At 45.4% G+C, this 25,768-nt stretch overlaps 1 protein-coding gene across 1 annotated transcript in view; it reads left to right on the forward strand.

Annotated features, from left to right (window-relative positions):
* DSCAML1 (DS cell adhesion molecule like 1) overlaps window positions 1-25,768 on the forward strand; it is an 866,449-nt gene that overhangs the window by 803,236 nt on the left and 37,445 nt on the right. The window contains exons 25-26 of the mRNA XM_069614463.1: window positions 23,992-24,180; window positions 25,172-25,459. Coding sequence (XP_069470564.1) covers window positions 23,992-24,180; window positions 25,172-25,459 — 477 coding nt within the window. The remainder of the gene's footprint in view (window positions 1-23,991; window positions 24,181-25,171; window positions 25,460-25,768) is intronic.

Raw genomic sequence — 25,768 nt, forward strand, 5'->3', positions numbered from 1 at the left:
CCATAACCTCGGACGACTTCGTCCACCTCTTTACTGTCTCATCCCTGCTCTCCTTTCCCTCGGTTTATCACTAAAAGCAAATTCAAACCAAATTTGCCAGCTCCCTATTTAACTGAAATGAGGTCTTCTCTGCTAGTCCTCGCCCCACCTATTGTACCCCAACTGATCAGGTTTTCCTCGACTTCAACAGCTTTGCTCCCTCTTGAGCCCACCCATAGGCCCTAGCCATGGATCACCTAGCGGATCCCTCACTGAAGACAACCATGCAGTAACACCTCCACCTATGTTGCAAGTGCTGTCCTCCTTCTCTCATATAAGTGGTCCCTGTATACCCTCGCCTCAGCCCTCAGCCCCTAACTCTGCTCTACCAACGTCCTTTCATCCCTAAAAGCTCACCCTTGCAAGCGCTCTTTTGCCCCACAGACCATGCTGCCCCCTCTTTTGGAGGGATGGGGTACCTGGATGAGGAAGAGTGAGGCAGGGGCTAATGCAGAGGACTTCCAATTTCCATTGGGGAACTGAAACGAGGAAGAGGAAGACGGAAGTAGTGGAACTGATTACTAATGGGGCAGTAGGACAAGGAAATGTGAGGCAGGAGTAATGGGACACTGGGACGAGGAAGAGGTGGGTGCAATGCAATGGATTACTAATTGGAACTTTTCTCCCAAATCACATGTCCTGCACCATACATAGTCTGGCTCTAGGTGGCAGAGCCATCGTTCTAGATTTCACATATCGTATATGCAATAGCTAGCAGAGCCAACCCCCAAAATCAAATGCTTTCACTGTACAAGGCTGTAAACGGAGATATCCCCCTAAATTGCATGTCCTGCACCGCACATGATCCGACATTAGACAACAGAAGCTAAATCACATGTCCTGCACCATACATGGTCAGGCTTTAGACTGCAGAGATGCCCCCAAAATCGCATGTCCTGCACTGTACATGGTTTGACCTGAGGCAACAGAACTATCTCCTGAAATTGAATATACGGTACCTAAGATGCTCAAGATTTAGTATGACAAATCAACTTCCGGGGCACCAGTGGTGCAGGGATGAATATCTGTTTCCAAACCATCAATCAGCCCCACACTTCTAGTACACCAGAAGGGATCCGAACAGATTGGATACACAAGCAAATTATAAACCTCCTTGTTCAATTTTGGTAACGTGAACAGAACGGCAGGCTTATCTCCACAAGGTTGTGCATAGTTTGTTAGTTGCAACACAGCGAAAATACTATTATTACTAAATGATAAAAATGGACTGTGCAGTCAAGGTTGTATATAAATATCTACTTTAATATTATTCAACAGACAGTTTAAGCACACTACAAAATACAACCCACCCTGTAAAGGAATGCAGAGGACAGACCGTTTCAAGTAGGAAAAGGGACGCACTCTGGATACTGACAGGAGGGTAGTCGGTAAAGTAATTCATTGCAATAGTTCAAGGATACTTGCTTTCAACACAAAGGGAGCAATGGGTCGTAGAATGTCACTAGGGGCCTTCGGAGAAGGACCACAGGGACAGAACCACAATGTGCCTTGTGCTCGTAGAAGTTCTGGGTGCTCAACAGTCAAGTCGGTTTCAGGACCTTTGCAGCGCTTGCGACAGAGTTCAAGATGGGAGACAGCTTTGGGTATCAGGCGGCAGGCAGTTTGGTGAGCGAGGCTTGACGGGCAGCTGCAGTCTGGCCTACATGGCGGCTTGGGGTCCGGAATCATTCTTAGTGCTGGTTGGTGGGTCTGAAGCACTGGTTGATGCGTCCTGGTCGATATTAGCGACTACGGCATGACAACAGTCAGCGGTGCAGTTGGTTGCATCTCGAGGGGCTCCACTGGCTCGAAAATGTCGTTTAAGGGGGACGCTGGTTGATGCACTCCTCCTAGCTCCTTCACTGTTCTTGTATCGTCCTTTAAGGTCGACGGTCCAAAGCTGAGGAGAGTGTTGTAGGCAACGGCCTTGTCCTTGGTTTGGGTCAGAGACTCTGTCACTTCCCACCTAGGAAGCTTGCTTGCGGAGCCTAGCAGGGCACCCTGTGTGCTGGCTGGGTACCAGTGGTTCCGGAACTGCTGGAGGATCCTCTGGATTCAGTATCTCCCTCTGTTCCCTGGGAAATGTTTAGGGGTGCGATCTTACTTCCAGCTTTGGAAATCCTGGCATTCCTTCACTGGCAAAAGCTGTAAAGCAGACTTTACCTTCATCCACGGTCCAAATTAGTTCTTCTTGTTACTCCTTGTGAAGTCTTTAGATGATCTGCCCAAAAGATGGGCTCAGCCTTCTTTAGAAGCCAGATGGGCCACAGTGGTTGGTATTAGCTAAGCCTACCTTAATGAACCAATCCTGGGTCCCCACCAACAATCTCCTGTATGCATGAGGTCATAACCAGAGTGCTTTGCAACAGAAAATGTAAATGGGTGAAAACATGTAATACTAAGGCCCATCCATCTTCCGGTCTGTTGTGTATAAAATGGTCTTTCTGGTTAATTGAGCTCTTTGCTGTTCCTGATTAAAGGGGCAGGTCTCACTTGAAGCTGTGGTGAGAACAGACTTTCGACTGGATTGTATCTTCCCACATATTCCTCATTTTATGATATCTCCATATCCAGCTTTAGCTGCTTCAGAAAACATTTTTCCAGCAGAGGGCGCTGCGCTTCGATGCCTGGCGACTTGATGTCCCTCGAAGGCCTCCGTCTCTGTGTCAACGTCATCGATGGTATATAGCGACCGTTGGCTTCACTTCCGTTTTTCCACAAGGGCTTTTGCTTCGGAATATCGGCGCGCTTCGGTTCCTTGTCAAGAAACCTTTCGTATTTAGTGAAAAAGATGACATTTTCATCAGCATTTTGAGATTGTGGTTCAAAAAATGTCACTACTGTGCGGCGAAAATGACCCTTACAGACCCCGATCGTGTGTTTCTGTTGTGTTTAGGATCCACTCATTTAACATTGAGTGTGGTGGGTCCTGCCTATCGATGACAGCGAAAGCCCTGAAAGAGCATAGAGGGAAGTTAGCTGCAGGTAGGTCTCATAAATCCCCTTCGACAACCCTTTGGAAAAAGCAATCCTCTGACGAGCTGAGAAATGACTCTCCTCATCGAAAGAAAGCTAGAGGGTCGTGATCACGCAGTGGCTCACACCACTCATCATCCTCGCGACAGTCAAAGAAAAGGTGCCACAGATCGCCATCTTAATCGTCAAGTTCCTCCCCAGAACGGGTTTCATACCTGACCAAATCGGCCTCACCGGCTGAGTGGGACAGGTTCAGACTAAAAATGTAAAAATGTATTCGATTTTTTTTTTTTCCTTTTTTCTTTTTCAGGTGTATATATTGTTCTATAATTCTCAAACTATGACCATTACTCCCCCTTGTGCTACTTTCTAAGTCCTTCCTACAGTTTATATGCAACGTCATTTTGTACATTTGCTACTACCTCTAATCCTATGTGTCCACTTGCTATTGTGAGTCAGGATATTACCAGATATTACCAGGTAAAGTATTCGAATACGGCCTCGACCTTCTCGAAGAAAGATAATAGCCATGCCCATGTCAACAAACATGACAAAAAGGCAAAGGACAAAATCTGTGCGCCTTTGGGCCCGAGTGTCCAGGAGAAAACTCCTCAGGGGCCCTCAAAGGTTTCCTCGAGTAGAGAAGACTCCTTCAAAGCCAAAATCATTGACGGCATTGGTTCCGAAAGACTCCAAGTCAATGCCTAAAATATCCTCGACACCACAGCTGTCAAAGCCCTCCATTTTCAACGTAAATAGTTAAACCTTTGAAGAATGTCGAGAAAACGTTCACTCCAATGCCTAAGAAAGACTTTAAGTCTGTTTCCTCAATTTATGGGGATGATGAGCCATCTTTGGACGAATCGCGTCCCTTTGGGTTACAGTATGGTACACAACATTTTCCAGAGGCCTTAACTTTACAGGGCTCAAGAATAAAAGACCTTCACGAAACCCTGAAATCTGCAAGTGGTTTGGGCTCTTCCCAAGAGACAGTTTGGCAGACCAGATCCCTCAGACCATGCCGATGGATCTTAAAGACAACTGATGTCTCGGGTCATAGAATATCTGGGATGGAAAAGGCCTATGCCACTTTTTGAGCAGGACGACCTCACTGATATTTTGGATAAGGAGCCCCAGGAGGACCCTATTCTTCCTTCCCATGTAGCTTTACAAAGGAGAGTTGATGCCAATTGGAAGACACCGGAATTATTTCCAGCAGTGAACAAAAAGCTGAAAAGCAAGTACAGTGTGTCAAGCAGTGACCCCTACTATCTAACAAAGCATCCAACTCCCGAACATCTGGTAGTTCAGGCTGCCACTTCTACATCCAAACAAAATGCATACCAAACTACCACCCCGGACAGAGATGACAAGCGTTATGACGCTTTGGCTAGAAAGGTTTTGTAGAGACGGAACAAAGTGCCCCCAACTCAAGCACCGCTCCCATGTTGCCTATATGTTGGGAACCAGAGTGTGAAATATGTGCAGTGCCAGTGAAGATACCAATACCAAGGAGAATCCTGGAAGCAAGGTTCCCATTGAAAAAACGGTACCTGCATACACAACAATATGTTGGCCATTTGAATGAAATCCCAGAAGAAGAGTGAAAAGGGAGCAAAAGGGAAGATTGGTGACGTCACACGAAGCAGGGCTGATGCACCCAGAACAGATGAAGAGGCAAGAAACCATAAACATTCTATAGGTGTTAAAGTGTCGAAGATGAGGAACATTTCAAGATCAAGATGTTTATGCTACAGAAACGATGAAGATATAAAGTCCTTTTTACACGTGTACGTATGCAAGAAACGCAAGTAGAGCAAGTATTATTAAGGCTAGCTTTGTAGTGAATAGATTGCAGCATGCCCCAAATATATATGTTTAGGAGTGAATGAACTATGGACGATTCCACTGCACATTTTAGCAGAGCTGGACCCAGAGAAAGAAAGGCTTTTTCCAGTGTGTGACAGTTGAAAAGCAATTGAATTACAGAGGTGAATCAAAGAAAGGCGAGGCTGGACCAGCACCAAGAAGCCAAAGCTGCTCTGGGCCTGAAGGATCAGACAGTGGTTACAAGTGTGTGAAAAGAACAAACTCCTGTTCAGAAGACGGGCACGAGAACAATGAAGACGTCCGAGATTCATTAAATAAGAGTATTTTAAATACAGCAGAACTCTAAAACATGGTCTTCAGTCACGTGGATGAGTAAAAATAGATAATCATGACATGCTACACCAACTCCAGGAGACAGAGTATGCTATACTACCTCTTATTCCCAGGCATGAAGAACAACTTGAAGGCCAATCTTCAAAGGGCTAGTTGACTGGCAGACAGCAGAGTGATGATGGATAGTAGGCTAATTGGTGGGAAGCTATGGTCAAGACCAACCCACCAGCACCTGGATGCCAGCCTGCGTGCTGCTGGCATATGTGGAAAAGTACTGACGGATGCAAGGACTGCCAACCAATTATAGATGGCCACGTAGTAAAGAGCCCTATAGTTTGTGTAACCAATGGGACGTTGTGTATTTGATGACGTTCGTAGTGATGTGCACTAGAGGAGGGCTTAGTTGCCCCACCTGATGTTAGAGAGCCAATCAATTTCCCAACAAGTATGGAACATATACCTAGAGGTTCTCTCTAATCCCATCACTTTCTCAATTTAGTTTTTGTAGTTTACAATTTGTAGGATGGCGTTTAGTAATGACAAGTTTTCTACATAACCTGCTTTTTTATGAAACTTGCTGAGCGAGAAGATCAAGAGAATTGTCGATGTTCGTTGTAACTCCCTGTTTTAGACAATTGCAAATAAAACAGATGTGATTTACCAACTTCCTGAGTTAGTTTGATGATTGATGTTTGAGAATCTTCTGCATCGCCATCCATCTCAAAGTATTGCTACCTCGTCTTAAAGGGTTGGGTCGATAACCCCAGTTCAGTTTTCTCTGCAGGGAGTATAGCCCTTAAATCGGCAAATGCCACATGTGCACTGGCCATGTTCACTTTCACCTTATGGGATTGCAGAACGATGGTGGCTGAACATATTCCCAAAGGGGAAGAACGAGACAGCTTCTTAAACATTGTCAAGGATGGGAAACGTGCAATATGCGAATCCCTCCAGACTGATCTTGACTCTGACATTATCAGCAGGGCTATGGCGGCTAGCACTGTAATGCGCAGATTTGCTTGGTTGAGGGAGTCTGGTTTTGCTCCAGATGTGCAGTCTAGACTTCTTAACATGGCTTTGATGGCACACATGTATTTGGCAGAAAGGCTGGCTAGAGCCTGGAGAAGCTGCAGACCTCCAAAGCAGCAGCTAAATCCTTTGGCGCTGCAATCAGACGGCCACAACCATCTCATCCCACTGGAACAGCTTGGAGGGGCAGGTCCTTTCGCTATTACTCCTCAGTTGAAAGAAGAAGACTGTTGAATCAAAGAGGTCAGAGAAGATTCCCCTGTGGTGGACAGGGAAGAGGTTCTAAAACCGCTGAGGCAACAGCTGCTTTACCCTCAGCCGCTGCATCAGCCGCATCAAAACCTCTCTGAGGCCTTACTCCACAAGACCCTATTGGGAGGCAGAATCTCACAGCATCTGAAAGAATGGCGGGCTATTACTTCAGATGCTTGGGCATTGGAAACAGTTGCCCAGGGTTACTGCCTTCCCTTTCTAAAAAGGCCTCTGTATCATCCACCAGGGAACAGCTCTTTCAAAGTTCCAGATCCGCTCCTTATGCAGGAAATTTGGGCCTTGCTGGAGAAAGGTGCTATACAACAGGTACTTGTAGCAGAGAGGAACAAGGGTTGGTACTCCCCTAACTTTCTAATCCCCAAGAAGGATGGAGGATTGAGACCCATCTTGGATTTAAGAGACTTGAACAAGTTCCTCAGGAAGGACAAGTTCAAGATGGTTAACCTTTCTCGGATCCTACAGGCCCTCCAGCTTCAGGACTGGATGGTATAATTGGACCTTCAGGATGCCTACTTTCATGTGCCAATCGATCTCAGGCACAGAAAGTACCTGAGGTTCGCCGTTGGCGGTTCTCATCAGTTTTGAGTTCTGCCATTTGGGCTGAGCTCTGTCCCAAGGGTTTTCACCAAGTTGATGGCAGTGGTGTCAGCAAATCTCTGGAGAGCGGGGATTCACGTCTACCCCTACCTGCATCATTGGCTGATCAGGGAACGCTCCCCCCGAACAGGCCCAGGAACATTTCAGCTCCACCTGTCACTACCTTCACAAACTGGGCTTCTCCCTCAATCTCAAGAAGTCCAACATGATACAATCTCAAAGGTTCCAATTCATCGTAGAGGTCCTACACGCTTCCTTGGGAAAAGCCTCACCACCCGAGGCGAGGGCTCAAGACATTCTGCAGATGGTCTCCAAATTCCAGAGTGCCGAGCATCTTCCGGCCTTCGATTTTTTTGAGGTTGCTCGGTCTCATGGAATCCTGGATTTTCTTGGTGCCAGAGGCCCGCCTCAAAATCAGATCCCTTCAATGGTCCCTCACGACTCAATGATCCCAATTCTCAGGCAGGATGTCAGACCTTGTTCAGGTTCCGAGCAGAGTCGCACTGTGGTGGGCCTGAAAGAACATTTTGAAAGGAGAACCTTATAGGCAAACGTGGCCGCAGACAACAGTAGTGACTGGCGCCTCACTCATGGGGTGGGGAGCCCATGTCAACGATCTGACTATCAGCGGTCATTGGTCTCCATCGCAGTCCAAACTACACATCAACCTTTTGGAGCTGAGGGCAATCAGACTTTCTGCCCTCTTTACAGGGAAAGAATGTTATGATAATGACTGACAACACAGTGGCCAGGTACTACCTCAACAAGAGAGGAGACGTACGGTCACTACCACTGTTCAGAAAAGCAATGCAGCTCTGGTTCTGGGCTATTCATGAAGGAGTCTCTCGGCAGTTCACCTAGCCGGAGAGGAGAACACCCCAGCGGATGATCTGTATGCGTTTCTGCTGGTCCCCATCATTCCTCACGTGATCAGGAGGTTGAGAAAGTTCAGGAAATCAATGATCCTAGTTGCCCCAGATTGGGCCTGGAGGATGTGTTACCTGGACCTTTTGGACATGTCCATCTGCCCTCCAATACGTCTTCCACTAAGAGAGGACCTTCTCTCGCGAGAGGAAGTCAGGTTCTCCATCCAGATATCAGGACGCTCAGCCTTCACACATGGTTTCTGAGAGGCTGAGATACAAGGATTGGGGTCTCCCAGGTGACGTAATGGAGATTTTGCTATCGGCCAGAAACTACATCTTTATATTGCTGCTGCTGGAATAATTTCTGCAGCTGGTGTAGAGATAAGAATGTTGACCCTTGTTTCATGTAATACACCAATGGTGTTATCCTTTCTATTATATCTGGCAAATCTGGGGCTCCAGATTGGTACCATCAAGGGATATCTGGCAGCACTTGCTATTTTTAAGCGCACTTCAGAGGAAGTCTCCCACTTTAAGATTTCTCTAATAGTACAATTCTTAAAGGGACGGACGGTTTTCCCTTCAATCCCGTTTCAAGTCTCACTTTTGGATCTTAACTTAGTGTTAACCTTTTTGATGGGAGCTCCTTTCGAGCCTTTGCACTCTTGTCCCTTAAGACTTCTTATTCTTAAAACCATCTTTTTAGTAGCAATTACATCAGCCTGAAGGGTGAATGAGCTACAGGCTTTATCCTGCAAGCCTCCTCATACTGTCTTTTACAAAGACAAAGTGGTACCAAAAGTGAAGCCCACTTTTCTCCCCAAAATTGTCTGAGTTTCATCTTACTCAGAAGATAATGTTACCATCTTTTTATCCTCCACGTCCTGGGAAGGAAGAGGAAAGGCTTCACAGGCTTGACCCTAGATGTGCACTGAGCTTTTACATCTCCAGATTGGCAAGATTAAGACAGGATGACCAGTTATTTGTGGGCTAATCAGGTCACAAATTGGGACTGGCCATTACCAAGCAAATATTATCCAGATGGTGTATACTAGCAATATCAAAAAGCTACAAAATGGCAGGTAAAGATCCTCCACAACGCCTAAGAGCTCATTCGACCAGGGGCATGGCAACTTCATCTGCTTTACAGAGGGATGTTCCAATGAGGGATATATGTGCAGCTGCCACTTGGTTTTCTGTACACACCTTCACTAAACATTACAGTTTAGACTCTTCTTCTGGTCAAGAATCTGCATTTGGAAAAGCAGTGTTGCATTCAGTGCATACACAACCATAACATATTCATGTCATACTGAATTCTACTCCCTCCTTCAAATTACGGAAACTGCTTTGGGAGTGTATCAAGATAAGGAATATGTGGGAGGACACAATCCATTCGAAGAGCAAGTTACTTACCCCTGGTAACATTCTTTTTTTCGACTGGATGTTCCTCTCACGTATTCCTGATCGCCCCTCCCAACCTACCCCGCAGTAGAATTTCCCTTGCATTTGCAGTCTACGCTCTGTCAGGGGGAGTAACATCAAACACAAGATAAATGCTATACTCTTAAAAGCAGAACTGAGGCCAATGGGCGCTGCGCATGCTGCATTTACCTACAATGAAATAGACATTGAGACAGAGGCCTCCGAGAGGCATCGAGTCAACAGGCATAGACGCACAGCGCACCCGCTGAAAAAATAATTCTGAAGCAGCAAAGCTGGATATTGGGAATAACAAAGATGAGGAATATGTGGGAGGAACATCCAGTCAAAAGAACTTGTTCTTCTAGTTGGTTTTGGAACCAGTTGAAAACTATGCAAAAACACTACTCTGACTTTCTTCCTTGGACACCATACAAACTTGTGTAAAGGCAAGAGCAAAATTCTGTGAGCCCCCTGCCCTCCCCACTTCCCACCCCCACAACTTTCTGCAGTAAGGCTCGTTTGTAGGATAAATAGCTGTTAATGAGGGAGGCTGTATCTTCCTGGCTGCAGGAGCCTCACCTCCCCCAAGCGGGGTGAACATCTCACACTTTGTGCATGGACTAATCCCTGACAGCCCTTCCCTACCCTGGGAAGGACAGTCCTTAGAATCTGGATGAATAAAGCACAGTCGCCTTGCTCTGGTTCTATCTTTAGCTGTGGCAAAAAGCATTGCAGGGACATCGGCCAGTGACCCTTACCTTGCAAAGTGCCAGAGAAACTGCAACCCCGAGATTTAAGTATTTTTGAAATCTCCATCCTAACCCCTCCCCTCCCAAACCCCCTTTCTGTCACTGCCAGCATGCTTTTCATCTTCCTGCAATCTCACCCCCTTGCTGCACTTTGGAGGACTCTACACTACACATTCTATCTTTTCTGCTCCTCCTTTCATTGTGAAAAACCCTCTGCAGAACTGCATTATCACATAACATTTTGGTGCCACCTATAAACTTGATGAGTTGCGGCCATTGGGGGTGGTGAAATGTAATTTTGGCCTGTGTGAGCTTTCGGGCATGAGGGAGGTAGCTGGTTAGACCCAATAGGAGGAACTAGTAGTGATTCTGGTCCATGCGCCGATTACCTGACAAACCACTTCTTGGTCTACCCTGACAGGCAGAATTCCCAGCAGGCCATTGAGCACAGGACCTGCGCATGTGGGTGAGGTTTGGGGCATCCCCCAGCCTGCCAACCAGCATAGAAAGGAACGTGAAATGAGTGACTGTGGCCCTCGGAATTCAAATAGCCCATTCTCTGAACCAAAACTGTTGTCTCCCATAACCGTTAACATCCAACTTATAGTAAGTGAGTGGATTTTCAGGAATGTCCATTTCGGTCATCTGCCAACTCACAGGTGCTTGGGATATAATGCATCTGTTTAATGTATATTTATTTACATATGACACTGGCAATGTGAGCTAGTGAAATGGGACCTGTCTGCAAGAGGCCAGTGGCAGAAGGACAGGATTGCAGATTGGTATTGCCTTGGATGTGCTACTCCCCTTTGCCACCAACAAAGCGACTCTCGCTAAGATCTCCCTGATTCTGTTTATTTTTTGATAGTAAGGTGGAGGATTTACCTCAGCCTTTTGCCTGAGGTAAATCCTCCAATTTACCACCAAACATTTAAAAGGATGGTGCGGAAATTTGACGGCACTGCCACATTACTGCAGTTTGTAACTGCACTGCCGTATTTGTAATGAAGGGAGGCCAGTTGTGGAGCTAAAATGAAACATTGTAGCATTCCTTTGCTGAAAGGACAGCCTTGTAAACATGGCCGCGCTACTAGATGGGGAGCTACTCGAACTCCCCTTGGCGTGCATTTCAAGTCCAGTTATGTTCCTACAGAGTCTATAGACTTTCCAGTTTAACCTTGCCATGTAGAAGGGGAATTTGGGGGGGGGGGGCATCCAATCCTGTTATTTTTTCCTTTCATCAGTGCTGGCTAATGGGCCTGCTCTTGCCAGATCATGGGATCCGGCAAGCCGCTGCCCAAAAGTGCATTTGAAAGAAGGAGAAAAAAGCGCAGGGCAGAGCCACAAACAGCACATTGCTGCCATGAGCGCTCCTCTGACTCCGCCCCCTACCTATGTCACAGGCAGCATGAGCCCTCAGCCAAGGCTGACCCTAGGCGAACCCGGGGGCTTGCCTCAGTGACCTAATCTGCTCTGTGCGAGCTCACTGTGCACACAGCCTGTGTGCACAGTGTGCTCGCACAGAGCAGATTACATCACTGAGGCGAGCCCCTGGGTTCGCAGAGGGTCAAAGACCCTGTGACTGAGCAAAAAGCAGAGTCCATTTGGAAAAAACAATGATCACCGACAGGCCCGTTTCTTGGCCCGGGCGAGGCAGGCAGCTGCCCAGGACGCAATAGCCCGGGGTGGCGCAATTGCCCCGGTCCCTGGAGCCTTTGGAGGGGATCAAATTCCCCAGTTTGTGGGGCGGCGCATTTCCGTGGGAAAAGTTCTGCAGGTCAGGTGCTGGCGCTGCCCTGACATTACATGAGTCAGAGGCTCACTCTGACCACTTTAGTGCGGGGAGGGGGGGCGTGGTGGCGGCATAAGCACAACAATGAAAACACTTGAGGTCCCCCTGAAGGTAAGGACAGCCCCTCCCATCACAATGCCGGAAGGAAACTGCCAATAGTGGCCCATTGATCACTATATGGTTTCTTGCTGGCATCGTGATGGGAGGGGAGGTGCAGTGGGCTCTGGGGAGTGGGCGTGCCTTGCAGGGACGCACCGTGGGCCCAGACACGGTACAAACGAGACCCGTTTCAGCCCATGGTGTGTCCCTGCAAGCCCAGAAAATGGCCAAAATAATAGTTTGAAGCGGCTCTATTTCTTTCATGCTGCTTCTTTGCCAAACTCTATATCAATTACACTTTAAACCACTTCCATGGCATGGGTGATGAGTTACTTCGTTATGCTGAGAATAGTTTTGACCAGTGTTGCTCAGTAAATATTCTTTAAGCCACAACCCTGTTTATTTATTTATGCAATGTTTGTCGGATACCTGCATCCGACAAACATTGCATAAATAAATATTCAGGTACCCGACAAACATTGCATGAATAAATAAATAATCCGGGTCCATAACAAGTCAGACTTTACTGTATCAAAGCATACACTTGATTCCCATTCAAAGAATTTTAAAGTTATTGTTTATTGGGTTCAGGTGTCTCCTTGTCATTGCCGTTTTGGCTTCGGTTGCCTCCAAACCCCCTTCAGCATCTTGTGTTCTTTGTTGGTTGTATATATTGCATCCTGTGCCATTTTCATGGTCTCTTGGTGTGCCCAGTCCTCATTATCTGCAGCCTAAGTGGGACTGGGGCATACAATTGTCTTGGGCACTAATGAAAAAGTGGCCCACAGTTGCAAATGGCAATTCATTCTTTGTGTGACGGACTGTTTGACTTTGGGTAGGACTTGCTGAATGGTGTAGTTTGGGAGTGGCGCGCGGGGTGCGGTGGGAGTGGCGCGCGGGGTGTGGGGTGCGGTGGGAGTGGTGCACTGGATGAGGTGTGGGGGAGGCATTCCTATTGTTTCGCCCTGGGCCCAAATGGACTAGAAACTGCCCTGATCACCGAGCCCCCAACTTCGCGTCCTCCATGATAATTGCCTTTCCGAAATGAATTCTGGCATTTGTAGTTTGGGTTGTCAAACGACATTTTAACACAGAGGGTGCATGATATATGATGGCTTGAAAAATACACAAACCATAGTAGGTACGCTCACTGTGGTTTGTGTGCTTTTCAGCAATAGAAGAAATTGTGCCATTTTAAAACTATTATTTTTAACATTTCCATTCATCAGAGTAAAAGTGGCAGCCCCGCCCACTATGGACTCCGCCCCTCATCCAAACTCAGCGCCCCCCCACACCGGCCCATGGGATCCCCCTCCAATTTCTTTTCCATTTCCACCATTGCCTTTCATTAACTTCTAGGAAGGAAAAATACCAAAAGTCCCAAAAGCAGGAGTGGACACCTCGTCACGCATGGCAAGGGGGGACATGTTCTGTTTAATGGTGTCTTGGATGGTAGGAGCAAATCTAAGGCCTAGGTATTTAATAGAGGAACTGCACCATTTAAAACCAAAGGGGTCTATGTCATATTTAAAGCAGTAGGGATTGAGGGGCATAATTTCTGACTTATCTTTGTTAAGTTTGTACCCTGAAACTGAGCTAAATTGGGATAATACTTCAAGTAAATATGGGAGGTGTGTTTTGGGGTTTTTGATGAGAATAAGGATGTCATCAGCGTAAGCAGCTATTTTAATATGGGATGTGCCACTTGCTATACCTGGAATATTGTTATTGGATCTGATTAGTTCTATTAATGGTTCTAAGGAGAGGATATATAGAATAGGTGAGAGGGGGCAACCTTGTCTAGTACCTCTGCTGAGGGAAAAAAATGGGGAGGTAAGACCATTAATACATATTGAAGATTTTGGGGATGAGTAAAGTAAACTGACTAGAGAAATGAACTTGTCACTGCAACCGTGCCAGCGGAGGGATTGGAACATGAAGTCCCAGCTGACTCGGTCAAAGGCTTTTTCAGCATCTAGTGCTATAACCACAATCATTACTAGATAGACTTAAGGAATTAACATCCAGATGGTCCCCCCTATATTTATCTTGGTGGGGCCGACTAGATACGATCAAGATGATGTTATCACCAATAATTTTATATTATCTACAACTCTTATGTGTCCCGATATCTCCTTCCTTTTATAAATCAATTTACTCTATCCTACTAAATTTCCTATGGGGGGAGGGCAAAAGCAAAAGAATAGCCTTAATCAAATTGAAGGCACCATATGACAAAGGAGGTGTCAGGTTTCCTGATTTCAAAGCATACCACACTGCCTTTCTTTTGAAGCAAGCTAGATATTGGTTTGCCTGCCCCATAACGTCAGACATTGCCACATGGTGTACCATAGAGAAGCAGTTAATGTATCCTGTAGAAATCACCGATCTCATTTATATATTTAAGCACTCCTCGCTGGCTATATCAGAACCCATCAGAGCCACAATATCAGCCCTCCAACTCTTTTTATTCACACAGACAGACTCCCCAAAAAAATACCTTTCTCCTTACCTATGGCATAACAATAAGATACTGATTAAGAATAAAACCCTAAATAGAAAATCCTGGAAGAAAAGGGGTATTAGATTTATACAACAAATCATAAATAAATCATCTATCCTTTCCTTTCAGCAGCTTAAAAATCGATTCTCAATCCCCAACACAGATTACAACTTCTATAATGAATTAGTTAATTCTTGCTTTGACGCTCTCCACAGCTCCTCCAATGATATTCTGACTCCTGATGCCTCAAGATTGCTACATCTTACTATGCCCACTGACACAAAGGCTTCAAAATTCTACAACATCCTAATATCATCTCTGAAGTTGTGCTCGATACGCCACAAATGGGAAGATGACTTTGGTTATGTTTTAGACGATTACACATGGTCCAAGCTCTTCTCTAGAATCAAATACATTTCAACATCAGCAAATAACTCCCAACATTTTTTCTTCTTTATACATAGAGCTTTCATTACACCAGCCAAATTATTTCTATCCAATATTAATGACAATGACAATTGTTGGACTTGTGGAGCTGCCCCTGCATCGTATGAGCACATGTTCTTCTCATGCCCCTATACCCTTAAGTTTTGGCAACAAGTATGGAAATACCTTAAATCTATGTTCTTCACCGATATACCACTTTCATTTATGAATATTGTTTTAGGTAGTCTGGCAGTTACCACCCACTTGCCATATGATGCTTCCAGGCTCTATGATCTCTTTATTTGTTTGGCTATGAAGAGTATAACTGCCAATTGGAAAGACTCTCATTCCTTATGTATAAGAAGCTGGTGGAATAACATATGTCTCACGCAAAAGATGGAAATGTGCATGGCAAACAATCTTAACTCTATACCTAAGTTTAATGCTAAGTGGTCATTTTTTACTCGATTTCTGAACCATTTTAATGTAACCACGCATGGAATGTGACTTCTCCAAATCTCTCACACTCCTTTGATGTTCCCAAGATTATTATATGCGAATACCAATCTGGACACTTGACTGAATATTTACTGCATTATATACCAATGTGCCTCTCTGCATCAATACCTACCACCTCACTTTCTCCCCCCTCCCTCCATATGTCGTGTTCGTCATATGTCAGTCTTATGTTTGTCTTCCCCCCCACTTAGACATCATAATGCAGAATTTGTTCCATACTAAGTTGTGCACAACACTGTGCTATAGTTCTTATGTGTAAGTTTTCAATTATATTGACAATTTGTTCCTTATATGCAATTGCACACAGTGTATTTAATTAATTGCTCTACTGGAACACTTCCACTTTACCATTGTTTCATCTATTCTCATGTAAAAGTTTCACTGCATTATGCTTATGAAGTTATGACTATATGATTGTATATTACATACCTTAATAAAAAAAAAAATTATTAAAATAAAAAAAAAAAAAAAAAAAAAAAAAGGGGGGACATGTGAGAGCGTGGGCATAGGTCCTGTGTAGGAGCTTCGTTCGCTCCCGTTGGTCGGATTGATTAGTCCTGTGCACGGCCTCCCGTGCATGGAGCTGGCAGCCTGTGGAGCTCATCTCTTCAGCTGAAGCTTCAGGAACCCTGCTGATGGAACCACTGGAGGGGAAGTAACAGGTCTGTTGATTGTTGGCTCTTTGGGTTCTTAATCCCGGGAAGAGCGGTGCGTCCCCCGTCTAAGCGCCTCCCGCGGGATCCAATTCATTCCGACGCTCCCACTATAGCTAGGCTTCGATCGATGCCATGCCGTGCTCTGCGCACTACGATGGGCAAACGTGTAATTGGCGAGAACACTATCGACGGGACCCGCGGTTAGTGTTATACACATGGGGCACTGAATCGAAGCAGTGATCGCCCGGGAGAGCCGTGTGGGGAAGGCACTAAGGCGGGGCAGGGATGGATTGATTCCGGGAAGATAATTCGCTGGGTTATTAAATAGCCTGTCAAAGTGATCTCTGTGTAAACTCTAGGTCTCATGATTCAATCATCACAAAATAGCCCCTTGAGTTAATGCGTCTGCTGCGGAGAATAGTGGGTGTGTACATATGTATCTATAGTTTATACATTCTAATCCGAGTGAGAGATCGCAGTGGCCATATGCACATTTACTGCAATCTTTGTATAGTGTGCAGATTACAGGTCCCAAAAATCACGTCTGCACACATTACACACAGGCCCTAGAGATCACACACAAACTACACATGAAAAGTAAGCCAGACCTGTATAGCTACACACAGGCTGCACTTCAACACAGGCCAGAAGCATATAGATTAGGCATGGGCAACATACAACACACGCAGGATTCAACACTAGACATTACACAGGTTGCACATACATACACAGCTACTTATGCCATTCCAGTACACACAGGGTGTATGTAGACCACAGAGATAAATGCTTGCTTCCGCCCTCCAACAAGTCACATACTCCCTTATGAAATGAAACATGATTTCTGAACTCAGCCCCCGAAGAGTTGCTGGAATAGCACAGCACATCTTTGCTTATGCAGCATCTACAAACACGACCATGTGAAGCTTTAGAAACGACCACACTTAGAATTATAAGAAAGGTTATGTTACTTGGGAATACAAAGGCCACACATTGCATTGCATTTTACAGAACAGCCTTGTTCTGTTCTCTTTGTTTTAAACTAGAGGCATTAGAGAGCAGCATCACTGGTTTGCAAATGACATTGTCTTCACATAGGTGCGTGGCTAATACACAGGCACGTGTCCTATTAATTGCACACAAGCTTCAGCCTGCACCTTGGCAGCACCTCTATACATTACACACAGGCTATATATACACTAGCCATTACACAGTGACACTACACCTATACATTTCAAACACGCCACACACCAATAAATTGCACACAGGCTGTACCTCACCCCTGTACATTGCACACTGGCCACGCACCTACATTAAACACTTCATTTACATTTTACACAGTGTGAGGAATTAGACCATCCGCAAGTTGGGTGTGTGCTCGCCTGGGTTTTTAGAAATTTTAAAAGAAATTGAATGATGATAGATCAACTACCGGAAAATGTGTGGGGCTAACGTGCACACATTTTTCTATGCTCACTGCATGACATTCACATAGACCTGTGTACTCTGGGTGGACACAGCCTACAGGTGCTGTCCCCACTGTCATATTTAGTTGGGATATGACAGCCAGGATTACACCATGTCATCTCGGAAGGGGGAGGGCAAAACATTCCCCTTGCCATTGCCAGCCTAATTAACTAACAACGGCTCCATGGGTCTGCCATGTCCTTTTATTAGCTCTGCTGCTGGTGACAGTTTTGCATACTAATCAGCGTTTAACTCAAACAGGCCCACATGGGGCCTGAACATAGAGGCTAACAGAGGAGACGGGAAACCACAAGAACCTTTGATATGCACTGTCAACCAGAATAATTGTATTTTTGCTGTCTTGCAACTAACCAACGATTCACGACCTTGCAGACATGAGCCTGCCGTTCCCGCCCACGTTACCAAAATTGGACAAGGAGGTTTATAATTTGCTTGTGTTCCTATCTATTCCGATCGGATCCCTTCTGGTGTACTAGAGGTGTGGGGCTGGTCGATGGTTTAGAAACCGATATTCATCCCTGGATCACTGGTGCCCAGGAAGTTGATTTGTCACACACAGGCAACCTTCTTTACTTTACACACAAAGTCACGCCCTTGTACATTACAAGCCACACACCTTTACTTTCCAACTATGGTGCACTTCTGTTAATTCCACTCAAGTCGCACCACCTTTGCGCTACACACAGACCATGGATCCTTTACATTAGTCGTGGACTCCACACCTTTACATTACACACATGCCACGTACCTAAAGGTAGGCTGCCCGCTTGTACATAGCAGACGCACATTCCCCAAAGGCTGCACACCTGTACATTACATGCAGGCTTCACTTCTGTTCTTTGCACGCTGCACACCTACACATTACTCGTTGCCCCGCCTCTATTCCGAGCTTATGTTCCAGACTGTTCATAATGCAGAAGGGCCTCTTCATCTGCATCCTGTGTATGTAATTAGTCAGAAATGCATGTTTAATGTGATCTGCTGCTCTGCAAGGCATGGGGTGGAATAGAACATCAAGTCTCCATCCGGAGGCCTGCCTTGCGGACATGGGGAGAGAGGAGGAAATCCTGGAACTTGAAGAGAGACAAAAGAGGGAGTGGAGAGGAGCAGGTGGAAGAAGACAAAATAGAAGGAGAGGGACAAAAGGGAAATACTAGCAATCTAGGACAGAGGCACGAAATAGAAGCGAGAGTGGAGAAGAGGGTGAAGAGTAGCAGGAGAAGAGATAATGTAGAGGATATAGAGGTAAAATACTACCAATAGTGAATCGAGGGGCGAAATAGAAGGGGAAGTGGTGAGAAGTGGATGAAAGGAGCAGGAGGCAGGCCAAGAGAAAATGGAGGGAAAGGGGGGTACGGGAAAATACTAATTTCAACTTGATTTCAGAAAGTTTCCATAAGTGCAATGCGCACAATACACGAAATAAATAATATCAAATGCAAACATTTTAAAACCATTTGCTGTGCTGTTACTAAACCACCATATTCCAACATCCTATTTATCATACATTGATGAATACATGCTATTACACTATTGAACACATTTTGGAAGAGCTTGTCTCCTCCATGCACACATTAAATAAGCAGATGCTGCATAGGTGACCTCCATCGATCTAGCTTTTTTACATACATTGTCAGCTTCAGTCAAGTTCTGCACTCCTCTGTTCTTCAGACAATTACATCATTTCCTGCATCTTTTTTCCACATACCGCGGGCAGATAAACAAAAAGTGCTGGGGGATTCCCTTACGGACGTATACAAGGGACAACACGGGGAGTTACTACTATCCCACTTAGCTTTAACCACAGCAAGGAGTAGATTTCTTAATCGCACCTTTGCAAATAGGCATCTTCCACTCGGATCTTCCACGTAGGCAAGATGGGCCTCCATTATCAGTTTGACAGTAAATACCCGCACACCATTGATGGGTCTAAGCATTTCGAAACCTACTTTCCCCACATATGCTGATTATATTTATCAAGCACAGTTTGCCCGGTAGTATTATTCATGGTTGCCGGTCTATTCCACAATTCTTCCAGCTCCAAAACACATACGAGTTGCTTGATGGGGCGATACCAAGCAAGGGAGCTCAGCTTACTTGATGCCAGGACACTAACCAATGCTTGACGATATCTCCTGTGATAGTCTCTGGCCCAGATACGAACCCACAGGAGGATCGGTTTAGGAGCTATTTGGTCTGCAATACATAAGAGCTTCAGCTCCATATACAGTGGGAAATTATGGGTACTAGTAGGTGACCTTAAGAACTTTTTCAGAAAATAATTTTCTGTAACAGCCAAATTAGGTACCTTAGCTGCCCCCAAAATATCCGCACCATATAGGGCACAAGCCAAGACTGGTGTCTTGTATATTTCCACAGCAGGGGCAACATATTGGTGTTTAGCTCTATTAGCCAACATTAGAATGCCATTGCATTTCCTTCCCAGCCCAATATTGGCCCTAGATACATGCTCCTTGCAGGCACCACCATTGGTCAGTCTTATATCTAAATACTCAAAATGACTGACTTCTTTTACACTGTCTCCTTCAATTTAAATCCCCATACGTGACCATCACCCCAGGTTCCTACCCCGCCTCATGAATTTTGTTTTGTAGGTATTAACCTCAAGACCTCTAGTTTTACAAAATTTCAGGAAGTTAATTGCCTGCTTTTTCAGACCTGTCTGGGTACATGACAGAAAGACAATGTCTCCTGCAAAAACCAGAATACTTATTTCTTCCTTAGCTAACCGCAGGGCATCTGAGGAATCCATCAGGAATTCTACCAGTAATCCATTGAAGAAAAGATTAAAGAGTAAGGGGGCCAACCGACAACCCTCTCTGACCCCCTTCTCCATCCCAAAAACGTGGGTAGTCTCACCCTCTAAACCCCAACTTACTCTGGTTGTGGTCAGCATACATCCATTATAGCTTTGAGCAAATTAGGTGGCACTCCCTTGGCAAATGGAACCTTTCCATAAAGCCAACCTCGGAATGTTATCAAAAGCTGCCTTTAAATCAACAAATAAAAGATAGAGATTACATGCCTTCATTTTCACTTATTTATCTAATAGTAAGTTCAGTCTTGACACCTGATCTACTGTACTCGCCCCCTTTGTGAATCCCGCTTGAAGACGGCTAAGTGCATCTTGTACCTGAACCCATGCTTCCAATTTGCTTTGCAGGAGTTTCCCAAACATTTTACTGCTAGCATTCAAACGAGAGATTGCTCTATAATTACCGGGTTCCCCCCATTCTTTATAGATCGGGAACAATTTTGGCTACATTCGACGAGGGGATTTCATACCGGTGTGAAGTACTGTATTGAATAACTTGTACAAATAGGGTACCCAAATAGTCTGTTCCCTTTTATAGAGGTCAGCTGGCATGGAATCTGGGCCAGGAGCTTTTCCTTTCTTCTACCTATCAACAGCCTTAACCACTTAATGGAGAGATATCTCAAGCAATGGTACATTGAGACTCCCACATAGCACCAAAAGATAATGTCCCTCTTCAATTACGAAGGCCGGCCGCCTTTCATGGTAGAGCCCTGAAATAGAATCAAACCACTTTGTTTCCGGAATAGCTCCTTGAAGTGAATTTGGTAAGTGTCACACCCCTTAGCCACCAGCCTCCAGAATTCCCTTGGATCTTTATCCCTAAAAGTAATTTTTAGAGAAACTCAGACTATCATAGTAAAGCACATTTTTCCTTTTTGATATTAACTTGTAATCTTGCATACTGTGAAGACATTCTGAAGCAAGACACAGACAACAGATTTCAGATTCCAACAAAAAGGTTTTATTAACTCAAATGTCAGGATAGTGGAAGGCCTAACTTACCCTATCCCAAGATGGCATTCCCTACCTAAGGAAACTAAGGAAAGTCTGAGTCAAAAAGTTCAACTTAAGTCTCTGTGTCCATAATGAATACTTGCCCTCAGAACTAAAGCTAAACAATTTGTAGGGATGTCAATAATTAAAGAAATAATGTTCTGAGCTCTTTCCATCTCCTGGCTTAATCTTCAGCTCCCCTTCCCCAAGTTCAAGAATGTTCTATCAAAGTCTCAGGATTTCAAGCAGTTCCACAAAAACCTGGAGGTTCACTTCCCCAAGTTCAAGACAGTTCCAGATGAACTTTATCAAACAGTCATCCTGTACATGTCCTCAATCTCAAAAAGTTCAAGATGAGTTCCAGATCAACTTTATAGTAGTTTGGTTTTCTTACAAGTTCATCAGGTTGCTTTCCCTTGGTTTGCTTCAGCAACCTCCGTCCAGCAGCGCACCTCAGATCATTGAGACCTCCCAAAATGTGGTTCTCTTGCAGCCTTCCAACTCCTGCCACCTCAGCACCTCAGCCTCCTCACAAACAGGCTTCCCTGCTGGTTTGGTCTCCCATACTGTTGGTCTCCCTTCTTATACACCTGCAACCACTTGACAGGTTGCAGGTATGAATTACAAATTCTAATTGCTTGATTGCAATAAGAGGAGCTCTTGGGACATGCCTGACCCATACAACACCCTGCAGGCTTCTTCTTCGTCTCAGTACTAGAGTGGTGAAATGTATTACTTGTGTTCAGTACACCTGGTAGCCTCTTCCTCGTTCCAGTACTAGAGTGGTTTGAATGAGGGGCCATGTGGGGAGATGTGTTGCAATAGCCTATAAAGGCAGGTGAAGGGTTAGATTGATCTTCATAAGAAAAAGGAGGATACCATGTCTTTGCCTGTCGCCCCCTTAAGCCTTTTCTTCTTCCCCCTCTTCCTGGTGTTCTTATATTGATAAGATCTCCTGGTGTTTTCTTGGCCAGAAGGACAGGGGTAACAATACCCCATAACTGCTTCTGGGATTGAGGGTTCCTCTTAAAATAGAAATAATGGGTACTGCATCTCACCTAAGGACCTCTCTACCCCAATCCCCAAGGATCCTCCACCCAGGTGATCCTCCCTTGCTTCTCCACCCCCAGGGTCAGGATCCAAAAGCGATGGCCTTTCCCTGGCCACCTGGGAAGAGGAAACAAGGGGAGTAGATGTGAGGTTGCCCTTAGATTTCTCATACTACATAATTGTAATGTAATTTGTGCCTCAAGCTCTTTATTCTTAAACACCAGCTTTGTCTTGGCCTCCCGACAGTTCTTACCAAACCATCCCTCGCTGCGTATATGGAGCCTTTTTACTTCACTGCATGGTTTAGTAAGGCAACTTGCGAAAATGTCTGCTACTTTAGCATCCAGATTAAGTACCACAAAATCACTCAGCTTCCTCAAAAACTGGCAATGCCCATTGATAGGCTAGGGACAACTTGTCTTCTAAGACTAAATCATCTCAATCTACGCCTATTATTTTAACTGGTAATTACCTGAGCAATAGGCTCCACACTCTTATTATAGTGACCACTAAAACTCTTAGCAAATTATTATCGCTTTCACTTCTCTTATAAACCATAAAAGAGTTGATTGAACCACAAGAATTAAAATCTAAAAGGACATAAAGAATAACTTTCCTTGTTTCCACGACTAGAAGCCACTGAGGGAGGAACATTCAGTTCTACCCGACTATTAAAGGCCCGCAGACCTAATCTAATATATAACTTTGAAGTGAATACTTGTATGTTGGATTCTTGGCGGGAGGCACCAATTCGGGGATACCCCAAATATTATCCTCCTCCTCCTCCTCCAAGAATTGAGCTTACTTGTCCCTCGGTTCATATCTCCCACCACAACAACTGGTATCTTATTTCCATTTGAATAATCTCCTTCCATCATCATGACCTCCACTCTATGCTTGATATCCAATCCCTTGCTACCATGCGGCCTGTTTTAGACATTGAATATCATAAATGTACCTCCCTCGTCAATATTAATACAAAGACATTGGGGATCCGGGGGCTTTGTCTCCACGTTAACCTGAGCATTCAACTAGGGAAAATACTAGCAATAGAGGACACACGAGCGAAATAGGGAGAGTGATGAGAAGGGGAAGAGAGAAGAGTGAGTAGAGAGGGGAGGCAGAAGAAAGGAAAGTAGGAGATGGTGTGAAAAGTTAGGGAGTGGAGACACACGAGGAGACTAGAGGGAAGGGGTCACAAATCGGCAAAGTGATAGCATACGGATAAGAGAAGTGAGAGAGTTACAGCAAGCAAGCGAAGGGGAAAATAGACCACAGAAAGGTAGATACAAGTAGAACTGCTGATGGAGAGAAGTTGGATGAGAAACAGATGAAAAAGAGGGATGGGAGAAATGGGGAGAAAGTACACAAGGTAAAATGGAGGCATGGGAGATGCAGTCGAACGCATCCAGGTAGAGGGAAAGAGTGAGATGGATGAGAGAGGAAGGTGATGGGCATGATGTTAGATGCAGCAATTTGAGCATTGCAGTAACCTTGCCCATTTCCCCGTAGGCTTTGTACTCCAGTACTCTGTGGACAACAGCGAGGAATGGAAGGATGTCTTCATCAGCTCGGGCGAGCGTGCTTTCAAGTTGGACAACCTGAAGTGTGGCACCTGGTACAAGGTGAAACTAGCGGCCAAGAACAGCGTGGGCGCTGGCCGAATCAGCGAGATAATCGAGGCCAAGACGCATGGCCGAGGTAAGTGCCACCTGACAACTAAACACTGGCCAACAGCTGAACCAAAAATACTGCAAACTCTCAAGCTTGTAGAAGTTGGTCATTTGGACCAGTCGCCTACTGGTCGCTTGGGAGGTTTCCTAGTTAGCAAATTCTTATGGCAGGGGTCTGAAAGTTCCATCTGCTTTATCCAGCATAGTAGATTGTTGGGTACCTTTTTGGTTGTAGTCCAAAACTTTTGGAGAGGGACAGGTTGCAGACCCCTGACATACAGAACACCTGTGGCACTGCAGTGGTCTTAGTCATATGCCAGCCGAGAGCCTGGCTTCTTAAGCGCCTCAACTTACACTAGCCTGTGTGAGGCACAGGCCTGCAAATGCATTTCCCGGCCTATACCAATATTTGTAGGTCGTTTTTTCTACTTTTGGTGCCATGTTGGATGTTGGGCTTTTGGGCTGTTATTATTGGAAATATTGTGCTTGAACCAACACTGGGAGCCTTTAGGTGCATTATGTTTGGCTGGTCAGAAATGCAAAACTGTAATTTATACTGAGCTGCCCCAAGAGGTCCCAGGTGTTCTGCCGGCATCATGACACAATAAATTGGCCACCCTCAGGTGTCCTGGGTACAAAGCCACCATTCTACTTAAATCAAAGAAGCGGAAGGGTCCATTCCGTCTTTGAGGGCAAGCCCTTTCTAAACAGGTTGCACTATGGAGTTGCATTGCATTAAAGGACCCTCTAGTACCCCACTATGGTGGAATCGGAGCGTGGGGCAGCAGTAACTTTACCATTCTTTTCCCTCATGCAAATGCTTAAGAGATGGAAGTAACATCAGTGTAATACAATACCATCTTTTCCCTTTGCAAATGCCAAGAATTTGGAATTACGATGAAAGTAATCCTCAACTTGAATTATAGCAAGACTTTGCTTGTTTGATCACTTGTAATCTACAGTCGATTACTTTCAAAGAAACCTATAACGAGCTCGCTTGACCTCCTTCTCTCCCCTAGAACCTTCATGTAGCAAAGATCAGCCACTGCTCACTCACGTCAACGCAACACACGCCAGGTTGAATCTCCAGGGATGGAGCAGTGGTGGGTGCCCCATCAGTGCCATCGTTCTGGAGTACCGGCCCAAGGGCACCTGGGCCTGGCAGACGCTGCGCACTAACCATTCCAACGAGGTCTTCCTGGCTGAGCTGCATGAGGCCACCTGGTATGAGCTGAGGATGCGGGCCTGCAACAGTGCTGGTTGCGGCAATGAGACGGCGCAGTTCGCAACACTGGACTACGATGGTAGTAAGTCTCTGCTCTGCGGGGCGACTGACTGGCAGGCTGGCTGGCACTCTGCGCCGCCAGGAGGTGTGTGGCGTGGGAGCATTGGCTGGCAGAAACATGTTGCATCGCAGTTGGGTGCCAAGCATTCTGCGTAATGGTGTGACAAGAGCCGGCCAATCACTGTGAGCCAACGAGTCTAGGTGTTTTCATGGCGCCATCTGTTCTTGATTTCATTTCCAAATGCAGTGCACTGTTCTACAAAAAATGGGCATACAAGAGTTTGTGCCCCATGATTACACGTATAGATGCAGTGGCACAATATGGTTAGTT

Source organism: Ambystoma mexicanum, chromosome 9 (assembly GCF_040938575.1).
Source record: "Ambystoma mexicanum isolate Mex_15411 chromosome 9, UKY_AmexF1_1, whole genome shotgun sequence".
In the NCBI taxonomy this organism is placed as follows: domain Eukaryota; kingdom Metazoa; phylum Chordata; class Amphibia; order Caudata; family Ambystomatidae; genus Ambystoma; species Ambystoma mexicanum.